This window comes from Propithecus coquereli, unplaced genomic scaffold (assembly GCF_000956105.1).
Source record: "Propithecus coquereli isolate 6110/MARCELLA unplaced genomic scaffold, Pcoq_1.0 Scaffold214, whole genome shotgun sequence".
NCBI lineage: Eukaryota > Metazoa > Chordata > Mammalia > Primates > Indriidae > Propithecus > Propithecus coquereli.
The window spans coordinates 922813-935015 of NW_012146523.1; the positions used below are offsets into that span (position 1 = coordinate 922813).

Here is a 12203-nt window from a genome sequence, read left to right on the forward strand (position 1 = left end):
CATTTAAATCAAATAGTTAACTGCTTTTGCAGATGAAACCACTAATCAGCTTGCTTCCTACGTTTTAGTTATGCTATCAACTTGTTAAATACAGTTAGCCGCATTGCTCAGATACTGCCAAAGTCTTTAGAGAACTGTAGCACAAACTCAGATAATTAATGTTAAGATCACCTATAGCCCAGTATTTTTATGATATATTTTATTGCACATAACTAGGTTATCTAGGAAACTATTCCAGAAGATACAGTATTCCTCCTGGAAAATGGAAGCCTTACTGTCCTTAAGTGCTTAGCCATTTTCAAACAGAAAAAACAGTTTGCCCTCTAGTATTCAGTTTATCAGCAGGGGTCTGGCTGAAGGAAAAAAAAGGCCTTTTGAGTGGAAGGAGCCTACTAGACTACCTAGTACCTCAAGTCATTCTAAACATAATTTGGGCAAACCAGTATCTTGAGTTTGTTCTATTTAGCAGCATCTCCACAACATAAAATTTAGCTTAGTTTGTACCCAAAGTGTTCACTGTTTTTAGTCCAATTTGAACACAATGACAAGTTTTACAGTATTAGATGACTAATGAATTTTTTAAAAGTTATGTTTGAGCTAGGAAGTTTGCACAAAGTTAACACTGCACGATAGCTTCTGAAACAGCTTGGAGTTGGGGAGAAGTTACACATAGGTGCATTTGCATACTAACCAAACTTTATTTTACTGTTTGAACAAGTGCAACATAAATAACAAGGGTGCTAATTTTAGGGACAGATTTCAAACAATGAGAATGAAAATACATTATTTCATATTAGGCAATAGTAAACTTAGCCCAAATAATTTAAGTATAACCTCTAACATGCATTAACTTCCTTAGGTGTTTTTTAAGGACCTAAGGTAGATATAAATAGCCTATTTTAAATACTAATCTCACTCCGTGTTCACAAACACTTAAAGGCAATCACTATTCAACAATTGCGGAATTACAGATTTTTAGTTCTCAGAGCTAGAGTTCCCTTTGTTTTTCCTCCCAGGCAAAGGAAAGCTCGATTTGCTCTGGGGCTGGGAAAGTTTACTGGCTAATAAAGTGAATGGTTCAATCAGAGTTTTCCGATCAGTAACGGTTACCTCCCACAGTCTCACTTTCTCACTTTTTGCCCACTGCTGTGCCACTTCAGCGTCCACTTGTCTCTGCTCAGAAAGGTCAATTTTGTTTCCTAATACAACAATTGCTACCTGAAAGAAAATGGATTAAAAAGATCATACTAGTACTTTGTCAACATCAGTTCTTAGGCAAAATGGAGACATTAGGAAAACGGTTCCATTTAACAAACTTTCATTAAACTGATTCTTAGATATAACCAGAATGGTAAGATAGTAGGACATCACCTCACTCCTCCTTAGTGCATTTTTGTTAAAAATATGGATGCTATACAGTTTGCTAACTGTAAAAAAATTTAAATTAGCAAGTGAAGTTACTTTTTACTTCGGGTATGAATGGTAGATGGGAAACTAACATCTAGAATACAGGTAATGGTTTAATGTGTCTGCATTTCAGTTTGGCTATACTTGATGTTTAAGAGATTTGCAATACAGGACTTCAAAGTAAAATGAGACAACGCCTGGAGCTGTATGAGTTCTATCTATACCCCTAGGACCTAAGTTGCAGGAGAATAGGAATTTTTGTTGTGTTCACATTATTCCCAAGGCTAGAAAAGTGCCTGCTAATATCTGTTGAATACATGGGCCAACAGGAACATTTTACACAAACGCTTATTATACACACCAGGCACTGTTTGAGGTGACCAGAACACAGCAGTCATGACACAAAGTATAAGGAGATAGGAGAAGAAGTAATACTCAGATTTTCAGAGAGTTCCTGTAAAGAAGACAAAACAGGACGATGTGGCAGTGGAGAAAGCGCAGCAAGAATTGTCAAAGGCACCTCTGAGGCACAGCAGCAATGAACTAATAAAATCTTGAGCCTCACTGGCTTTGTTCCTGCCTTTAAGTTGAGCTCCTTATGCTCCAGGTAAGGCCATGCCTTGCTGGCAAGATGAAAGAGCAGGCCCCGAATTCTGGTTTTCTTGGTAAATCTCATACCCCATCTCACAGCAGGAGCCATGCCCACTCTGATCTCCATCTCCCTCTCCTCCCAACTGCAGAAACTTTCACTTTACCACCTAGAATTCAGCAAAATCCGCCTCCGCCCACCCCAATCTCTCACCTCTGCTTTGAATGTTCCCTTCACATTCTTGCCTAGCTGAATCCTTGCTCTGCCTTGCAGTCCAGCTTCCCCCATCACGCCCCTCCTACCGCTGCCACTGGGAAAGGGCCAGGAGGCAGTGTTAAGTTGTCCTCATTGTCCCTCAGTGTTGCCTCCAACAGTGTCCTTTCCTAAAAGCCCCAGGGAAGGCTGGCGCTATCAATCTGCTGTACCTACTAACTGCCCCTCACCCTCCACTCTGGAAATCACTCCTCTGAAATCACTCCTAGTGATGTCACCAGCCATGTGGATGATGCTTCCAGTGACCTGGTCTCTCAGTTCTTTGACTTCTCCAGTGATCTTATCCTTTCCTCAGCCATTCACTGCCTGGTCATATCCTAGACCATGACACTGTAACTGCTCGCCTCTATGACCTCAATTCCAAGCATCCCACTCTAACTTTACCTTCCCAGTCATGCTTAACACCCCAAATGCAACAATTCTAAATGCCACAAGGACATATGACCCACTGACTCTACTGCCTTTATCACTATCCTTCCACCTCACTCATGTCCTCCATTCTTCTCCATGCAGATTATTCAGTCCCACGCCCCCATTATCCCACCATAGTCACCTGGCAAAACTCCTCCTTTGTTAAATTTAACAAGACTGTGCCTACACCATTTAGCTGAATATGGCTGGAGAAAAACACACAACCCTGCTGGCTGGTCCCAATTCATACCACTGACCTCAAACAAGCTGGTGGTCTCCAGCAAATATAGTACATTTTCTCCATTTCATACCTTGGCTCTCTATTACAAGCCCCAACATCTCCCCTTCCTGCCCCACCTTCCTCTCAGCTGATGACCATATTATTTCAGTATGAAAACGAGCAATTAGAAGAGAACTTCACATACTTCTACTATATCCAACAACCTACCATCTTCCAAGCCTATTTCCCTCTGCTCTAGAACCTTGGATAGGGATGTCACTCCAGCAATGCTATCTCATCTAAATAAAACAAACTTTTTTTTTTTTGGAGACAGTCTCACTCTGTCACCCAGGCTAGAGTGCCATGGCGTCGGCCTAGCTCACAGCAACCTCAAACTCCTGGGCTCAAGCAATCCTCTTGCCTCAGCCTCCCGAGTAGCTGGGACTACAGGCATGTGCCACAACATGCAGCTAATTTTTACTATTTTTAGTATAGACGGGGTCTCACTCTTGCTCAGGCTGGTCTCAAACTCCTGAGCTCAAGCAATCCTCAGCCTCGGCCTCCCAGAGTGCTAGGATTACAGGCGTGAGCTACCGCGCCTGGGCTAAAACAAACTTTTTACACCACATTCTTCTCCAGCTCCTCTCTGTTCTCCTTTGTAGCAAAACTCAAAGAGCTGTCTCCTGTGTTCAATTCTCTCTAATATCCACTCCAATTAGACTTCATTTCGCTATTTCATTAAAACTGTTTTTGTCCAAACCTCCATTTATTAAAGGATTAGCCAATTCTTAGTCCTCAGCCTTTGGTCACTTCTTAGACTCCTTTGCTGGTTTCTGCCCAACTAACCAACTTGTAAATGTCAAATTCCTGCTCCTCACCTTGTGCCCTAAATGTCCACTGTCAGCACAGCAGCCAAAGTACGTTCAACCTCATTCATATCAAGAAAAATGAAACTACTAAAATACCGTTTTCACCCAGCAGATTCACAAAACCCAAAAGTTTAACCACACACTACTGTCAAGACTGGAGAAACAGGCATTTTCATACCATTCCTGTGGAAGGTAATTTGGCAATATATTTACCCTCTGACTCAAGAACCCCATTTCTGCTGATTTAATTATATCCTAAAACATACAAAATAATACGTGTATAAGATTATTCATTGTAACACAATTCATGATAGTAAAGACTGGAAATAACCCAAGTGTCCATCAGTTTGGAACTAAAGTATGATATACCTATATCCACATAATGAATATTATGCATCAGTTTCAAAAAAAAAAAATTTGAGAAATGAATGGAAACAACTCCAAAATACATTACATAAAAAACACGGGTACAGAACAGTATGCTCCCTGGTGTAAGAAAGAGGAAAAAACATTTTTTTTTCAAATGTACACAATACATACCCGTATTTGCTTATATTTATATGGAGAAACTCTGGCCAGCCAGGACAACATAGGCAGACCTCCTCCTTACAAAAAATTTTAAAAAATTAGCCAGGTATGGTGGTAGCTGTCTGTAGTCCTAGCTACTTGGGAGGCTGAGGTGGGAGGGAGGATTGCCTGAGCCCAGGAGTTCAAGGTTGCAATGAGATATGATCATGCCACTGCACTCTAGCCTGGGCAACAGAGCAAGACCCTATCTCAAAAAACAAAACAAAACAAAAACCCACTTTGGAAGGATGCCCCAAAACTAATAAAGGGGTAAAATATTTTTTAAAAAGCATGCTTGAGGTACAGGATCGTGGTGCTTGAGGCCAGTGGTGGGAACCAGACTTCACTATAGTCCTCCTTACATATCATTTTCATTTTTGAACCCTGTGCAAACATTATTCAATTTTTTAAAAACCAAACATGAAAATAAATAGATGCAACTTAAGCCATATCATGTCCTTCCTTTGCTCAAAACCAGTGGCTTCTGAGCTCACTAAAAGTGAAAGCCAAAGTGTTGCCTTCATTTCCTACAACACACCTTCAAACCCACCCTGGTTTCACTGCTGTTTCCGGAACATGGCAAGCAAACGTCTGCCTCAGATCCTTGCACTAGCTATTCCCTCTACCTGGAACAGTCTTCTTCTAGACATTAGCTCAGCTCCCTCCCTCCTCACTTCCTTTAAATCTCTGCTAAAAGTCACCTTATCAGGAACGCCTTCCCAGATCACCCCACCGAAAATAGCGCCCTCACTTCCAACCTGCTTTACTTTTCTACATAGTCTCATTCTTCATAATGTGTATTTCTTTATTATCTCTCCCCTTCCCTCTCCCAAAATAGAAGCTGTATGAGGATAGGGACTCTGTTTTGTTTGTATTACATTCCTTGCACCTACAAAAATGCCTGGTACATAGTAGAAGATCAATAAGCATTTGTTGAATTATTAAGCTTCTTAAATCCCCATAATATAACCTTGTAAGGAAGGTACTATTATCCTCGTTTTATAGATAAGGAAACTGAGACAGAAAAGCCAAGAAGCCAAGCCAAGATTTAAGTATCAAGTATGGGTGTTCAACTATTCTTTCAATTTTGGAGGAGCAGGGAGGGGAATCCGGAGGATACCCAAGAAAATAATTACAGCATTTACCTGTTTAGGTGGGAAAGATGGGAAACAGGTGGAAGAGGAAGTATCATTACTTTCCTTTTTGTATCTTTTGAAGAAACCTTGTGAATAATTGTATCTATTCACAAAGTAAACAGTATTCAAAATAATAAAAATAAAACATCAACACCCAGATGACCTACCACAGATAAATGGTTAAACAAAGTTGGGTACACACCTACCATGGAATACCATTCAGCAATAAAAAGGAATGAACTATTGATGCATGCAAGGATTTCGATGAATCTCCAGAGAATTATGCTGAGTGAAAAAAGCGAATCCCAAAAGATTACATATATATGATTCCATTTATATAACACCCTTGAAATGACAAAATTATAGAAACGGAGAACAGATCAGTGGTTAGCAAGAGTTAAGGAGGGGTGGGGATGGGATATAGATTAAAAACATCTAGTCAGTGCTATTAACTATTATATTATATGGTTCCCTAGATGATGAAGAGTCAGCCATGCGAAGATCTGGAGAAAGATTTGAGATAAGCAAGTTCCAGGCAAGGGAATAAGCAGTTGAGAAGGACTTAACAGGAGAACAAAATTATCACATTGGAGAAACAGAAAGTAGACCAGTGTCACTGTAATGAGAGAGGAGAAGAATGATAAAGATGAAAGGGATATGCATGGGCCAGGTCATCTAAGTCTTTACAGACCATAGTGAGGCATGCAGGTCTTATTTTTAAGTGGTAAATGGGTTGAATCCAATAATTATTTATTAGGTCCACCCTCTCCCCCTTTTTATAAGGCTGAAGACAAGAATCCTATTTAGCCAAGGAGAGAATAAAAAGCCCAAAGAAACAGTGATCCCAACAACATGCAATGAACTAGGTAATACTTGAGATGTGGAGTCATTAAAATTCAGCTTGTACATGTAATAAGCAAAAGGCAGAAAGTCAAATGCTGCTCTTGATTGAATTCAGTCAGTCCTATATTTCCTGGGCTAAGAAAAAATTACGATGATTTTATAAGTACTCAGAATATAATTTAGTGGTTTTAAAATATTTAAACTACCCAAAAGTCCATGCTATAATTTAAATGATATAATTCACATTTGGCATTTTTAAAATACCCACTTACCTCTTTTTTGTCTTTGAACTTATCAATTTCTTTCTTCAGAAGCTCCACTCTTTGAAAGGATTCAAGGTTATTCACACTGTACACAAGAACGAAGCCATCGGCAAATGAAAAATAATGCTTTGGCAGCTCCACGCCTTCCTGAAGGCCTCTGGTATCATAGAGGTGTAACTGTTCCTTTACTCCTCGATCTGTTTCCACTGAAGCCATATACACATCTTCCATTGTTTCGCAATCTACCATTCCTGGGATTAAAAAGAAATTACTCTTTTTGGATAAGCCAGTGTTAATTATTCAGCATTTTCATCTTGTCCTTTAGAAGCTGGCTTTCTAGGTTTCCTATTTACCACACATAATAATCACATTTCTATTTACTAATTTCTTGAAAGTGGAAAGCAGTTGTTATAGTAAATAAACAAAGTTCCTTTTAAAAATATTTCCTTTGTATAAAAATGAAAGTAATAAAAATCTGGCAATAAGATTCACTGTTATGTATTTTTAAAAAGTAACTATTACAAGACTGAAAGAACTTACTACTAAAATTGGAGTCTTAAAGGCTGATTTAAAAAGTAGCTTCAGTAACTAAATGGCCCCATTTTCTTTTCCATCAGAGCCAAGAACAATGCTGGTAGAAATCTGCTGGGTTTTTTTCTGTAGAACACCCACTATTTTTCCAGGGTCTTTCTGGGCCTGAGCATCACGCCTTTAATTCCCAAGTACCTACTGGGCACTTTCATGCAAGCACTTCAAACCAACCAAACATGTCTTCTCTCCCCACACCTGTTCCTCCTTGCCTTCTTCCCTTGATAACCACCCACATGGGCAGTCTTAAGAGTTCTCCCTGAACAAGGAAAGTGTGAGAGAAAGTTAACCACAAACCAGCCAGCCACTCTACTGCTGAAACATCTGCTTAATCCATCGCCTCCTTCTATTCCCATTGGCTTGGTATCTTCACCTTAACTACTTACTACAATAGCTCAGTAAACACCTGGTAAACACCTCTTATCCTTCGAAGACTGCTGAAATGTCAACTGTGTGGACCCTCTCCTAACTATCCCCCTCCCTCCTTTCTGTTCCTACATGCCTTGTACAGGTAACAATCTGAAGTGTATACTCCTCGAGAGCCAGGACTATGGTTAATCTATCTTTGTAGCTCTGAGGACTAACAAATTGACTTATATACATAGAAGGTTCTTAGTAAATGTTTGCTGAATGAATGACTGAGCTCATAACTGATACCCCAATTTCAGTCCCCTTCTTGCCTGTGATCTTTTAAAAATGCATTTTACCACTTCGTTCCATTTGTGCAGGTTTTCCCTCTTCAACTAGGCTTTAAGTTCTTTTTTTTTCTTTTTGCCTGCATGTGAGAATGCATTTAAGTTCCTTGAGTGAAAGGAACCATTCTGTGTACACAGCAAATATTCAATAATCCTTTATTAATAAAGGAATTAAGGGGAGAAGATTAACACTTTGAATTTTAATGAGTAGTGGAGAGGCATATGATAAGATAGGTAAAGCATAATCCCAGTAACCACCTTCATATTTAAATCTGAGCTATATATAGAAGTAAAATCATATGGGATAACATCCTATACCAAAAAATTATACTATGTTATAGTTTTTTGAAAATTCAGGTTATAATTTTCCTAAACAACCTAAATACTGTAGAACTCATTCCAGATGGCTTACATGAAATGTCCGTAAGTATTAGATTAAATAAAATCTCTGTATTAGGTCAAAAGAATAATCACGTAATGAGACATAGATTGGATCATGAAAAACCAAAAATTTACTTTTATCAACATAGCTCTTCACATTAAGGTTCAGTAAGGAAAAATTATTCATAAATTTGATCACGTGTATGTGTGTCTTTATCACCCTATCATAAATTAAGTCTTGAGGAAATTAAAGGAAGGAAATTAAAGGTTGTTTATTAAGACACAAACTTACTGGGCTTTGCTTACATAGAAATTTAAAAGCAAAAACTACCAAGAGTTTTGTCACATGATATTTTATCCACCAAAAGCCAGTTTGGTTATCCCACCCTCAATTCCCCCTCATTAAGCTTAGAACTTCTGATATTTTGTTACTCTACAGATCAACTTAAGTCATGACTCTTCCATTAGCTCTCTAGATCTCCTCTCCCACTCCAGGCTGCTGGGCAACTACCCCTCTCCCACATCAGCAAAAGACTAAGGGTGCAACGTCTGGAGAAGGTAAAACAGACGATGTTTGGACTGTAGGATAGAGGGTACGAGTTTATAGTGAAAACGAGGCAATTAAGTGACATGCCTACACACATACTGAATGTTGAATTCCCCCAGCTCTCTTCCCTTTCTCCTCCCAAAACTTTGGCAGCCAGGCCTTTATCTCCACACAGGGGAATCTGGCCATTGGAAAAGAAAAAAATCCTAAACATAGTGACATCTAGGGTTCCCCAACTAATGCCCTAGCCAGATCACTTTGGTGAAGCTCAAAGTCGTGAACCCTAGCCATATGCTTAGAGCTTCCGATTAGCTTTTTAGGTGTCCATTCTTAATTATGAGTAGATAACCAAGATTCACGAAACATCTGAAGAAAATAGAGACCAAAAATTAGAAAAGAACACTGCAGAGGAAACAGACTATGCAAAGAAAAGAAAAACAAATAAACAAAAAAACACTACATAATATCAAAGGAATAAGATAGTGCATCCATAAAGGATAGGATATTAAGAAATAAAAACTCAACAGAAGGCCTGGAAAATAAAGATGAAGAAATCTTCTAAAAAGCAGAGCAAAAACATTGAGAGATGGAAAAACAGGAGAGGAGAAATAATAAAATTAGAGGACAAGTCCAGAAGGCCCAGCATCCAAAAAGAGAGTTCCCAAAAGAGAGAACAGAGAACGGGGGTAGGGGAGGAAACATCAATAAAATAATTCAGAACTAAAGAACATGCATATCCATATTGAAAAGGTCCACTGAGTGTGTACTACAACAAATGAAAACAGACTAATTCTGTGAAATTTCATAACACTGGTGTCTTAGTCCATGTGTGCTGCTATAATAAAATACCACAGACTGGGTAATTTATAAACAGAAATTTATTTCTGTGAGAAACTTATTTCTCACAGTTCTGGAGGCTGGGAAGTACAAGATCAAGGTATCAGCAGGTTTGGTGTCTGGTGAGGACCCAGTCTCCGCTTTCAAGATGGTGCCTTGTTGCTGCGTCCTCCAGAAGGCTCAAACGCTGTTTCCTCACATGGAGGAAAGGACAGAAGGGCAAGAGAGCACACCCTTCAACCTCAAGGCCTTTATAAGAATGTTGAGACTTCATGAGGGGTTAGTCCTCATGAAGGCAGAGGGCAGAGCCCTCATAACTTAATCACCTCCCAAAGGTCACACCACTTAATACTGCTGCACTGGGAATTAAGTTTCAACACGAATTTTGGAGGGGACGCTATCATTTAAACCATAGCAACTGGGAACAAAGAAGAGAGCCTACAAAAGCTTCCATAAAGAAAGCATCAGGACTCACAATGGCACCCAGGTTCTCAAAAACAGCACTAGAAGACGACAACAGAATCTGGTAAAGTTAAAGCTACACACCCAGCAATTTCACTCCTAAATATACACTCCAGAATTTGTCACATAATAGCCAGGATACATGTACAAAACTATTCGTAGTAGCATTATTTGTAATAGCTCCAAACTGGAAACAATCCAAATGTTCACCAAGATAGAAGCGAAAGAGGTAGTTTCACATGATAGAATACTATACAGCAATGAAAATTAACCAACTACAGCTACTATAACAAAATGGATGTTGAGAGGAAGAAGCTAGACACCGAGGCATTTATAAGGTATGATTCTATTCATATAAAGTCAATAACAGGCAAAAATAAACTATACCATTTAGTGATACACACATATGTGGCAATAAAGAAAAGAAGGGAATGATTAACCAAAAGTCAAAGGCAGGAGTAAGTTCCAATTGGAGAAAGGAACACAGGGGGCCACTGGCGTGCCCTCAATGTTCTATTTTATAACCTGTGTAGAGATTAGTGAAGGTTTGTCTTATAATTATTCATTAAACCTGTGGTCCCCAACCCCCAAGCCACAGACCAGTATGGGTCTGTGGCCTGTTAGGAACCGGGCCGCATAGCAGAAGGTGAGCAAGGGAAGCTTCATGTATATTTACAGCCGCTCCCCATGGCTCACATCACCGCCTAAGCTCCACCTCCTATCAGATCAGTGGCAGCATTAGTTGCAGAAAAACAAGCTCAGGGCTCGCACTGATTCTGCATTATTTCATTATACATTACAATGTAATAATAATAGAAATAAAATACACAATAAATGCAATGTAATTAAATAATCCCCAAACCATCCCCCTGCCCCCTGGTCTGTGGAAAAATTGTCTCCCATGAAACTGGTCCCTGGTGCCAAAAAGGCTGGGGACCAGTACGTTAAATATTAAATATTTTTATGAGCAATTATAAGAGCTATCAACTTTTTGTATCAGAGAGTCGGTTATGTTACTCATTGAATACACCATCCACCATGTCTATTCCTTGTATTATATTGGCTCAATTTAGCCCTTGTATTTATGGATACAGGCTACACTTGATAACAGCACATTTTATTTTGCTGTTTTATGTCACCTATTTTAGGAAATAGTGTTTCTTGCATTTACCTGAATAAGTGTCACATTCAAAAACAAGCACAATTGAAAAGATAAGTCTATACATCTGGCTTCTTGTCCATTTCAGTTTACAAAATTTCCTATAACATCAGTCTTCAGATAAGTCATCAAGAAGGATGGATTCAAATTCTTGAATTCTTCTCTTCACTTTTTATTCTCAGAAAATTGTATTATTTGTATTTTCATAACAGCCTCCTCAATGATCCTACTTATTGTCCTGCAGGATGACAGCGTTCAAGGGATTAATGTGATTTTCTCCATAGTAAAGTCATTCTTTTTGATTTTCACACACAAATTCTGAATCAATTGAGAGAGACAGATAAGTAAACATATAGTAATAAAAATCTTACGTTTTCACATTAATAGAGCTATTGGAAAATGTGGCTTAGAAGTAGCAAAAAAGGCTTTCGACTATTGCAACTCAGATACAGAGACTTCTCTATTCTGTCCCAGGCAGCGGAGATTCCCAATAAGGTCAGGGTCTTTATCTCTGAGGTAACCACATGGTTAAGAATAGAACAAGGAAAACTGGTAGTCAGGAGCCTACAGGAGACACTAGAGAAATCTGAGCAACCCACATCCCCCATTCCTTGTCCCAAAGCCACAGGTTAGATCATCCACTTTTTCTTCCTGGGGAGAAACTAGTGCGCAGAAGAAAAAATCCCAGGGCGTTATTTTAATGGACATCACTCCCTTTGGAAACAAGATGCACTCACCCAGAATAAAAGATGGGTTTGACCATGGAAAACTTGGGGCAAACTTATTTGTTAAAGAAAAATATTGTTTATCTGAATTTCACATTTAACTGGAAATCCTGTATTTTTATTTGTAAATATGGTAACCCTGAAAAAAGCATAAGTGTTCCCCAATATCCTTTCAGTTTATTTTCTTCAAGTGATTCTCTAAATTTATTTTCCTCAGCAGTTTTTTTTTTT

General features: G+C 38.9%; 1 protein-coding gene across 3 annotated transcripts in view; it reads right to left on the minus strand.

Annotated features, from left to right (window-relative positions):
• Positions 1 to 175: 175 nt before the first annotated feature.
• NKIRAS1 (NFKB inhibitor interacting Ras-like 1) overlaps positions 176 to 12203 on the minus strand; it is a 23385-nt gene continuing 11357 nt past the window's right edge. For 2 of the 3 annotated variants that reach the window (XM_012644558.1, XM_012644559.1), the window contains exons 3-4: positions 6588 to 6829; positions 911 to 1218 (exon numbers count right to left, since the gene is read on the minus strand). In XM_012644558.1, coding sequence (XP_012500012.1) covers positions 976 to 1218; positions 6588 to 6829 — 485 coding nt within the window. In that variant the 3' untranslated portion in view covers positions 911 to 975. Of the gene's footprint in view, positions 1219 to 6587; positions 6830 to 12203 lie in introns of all 3 variants that reach the window. The other variant, XM_012644560.1, reaches the window with a different exon arrangement.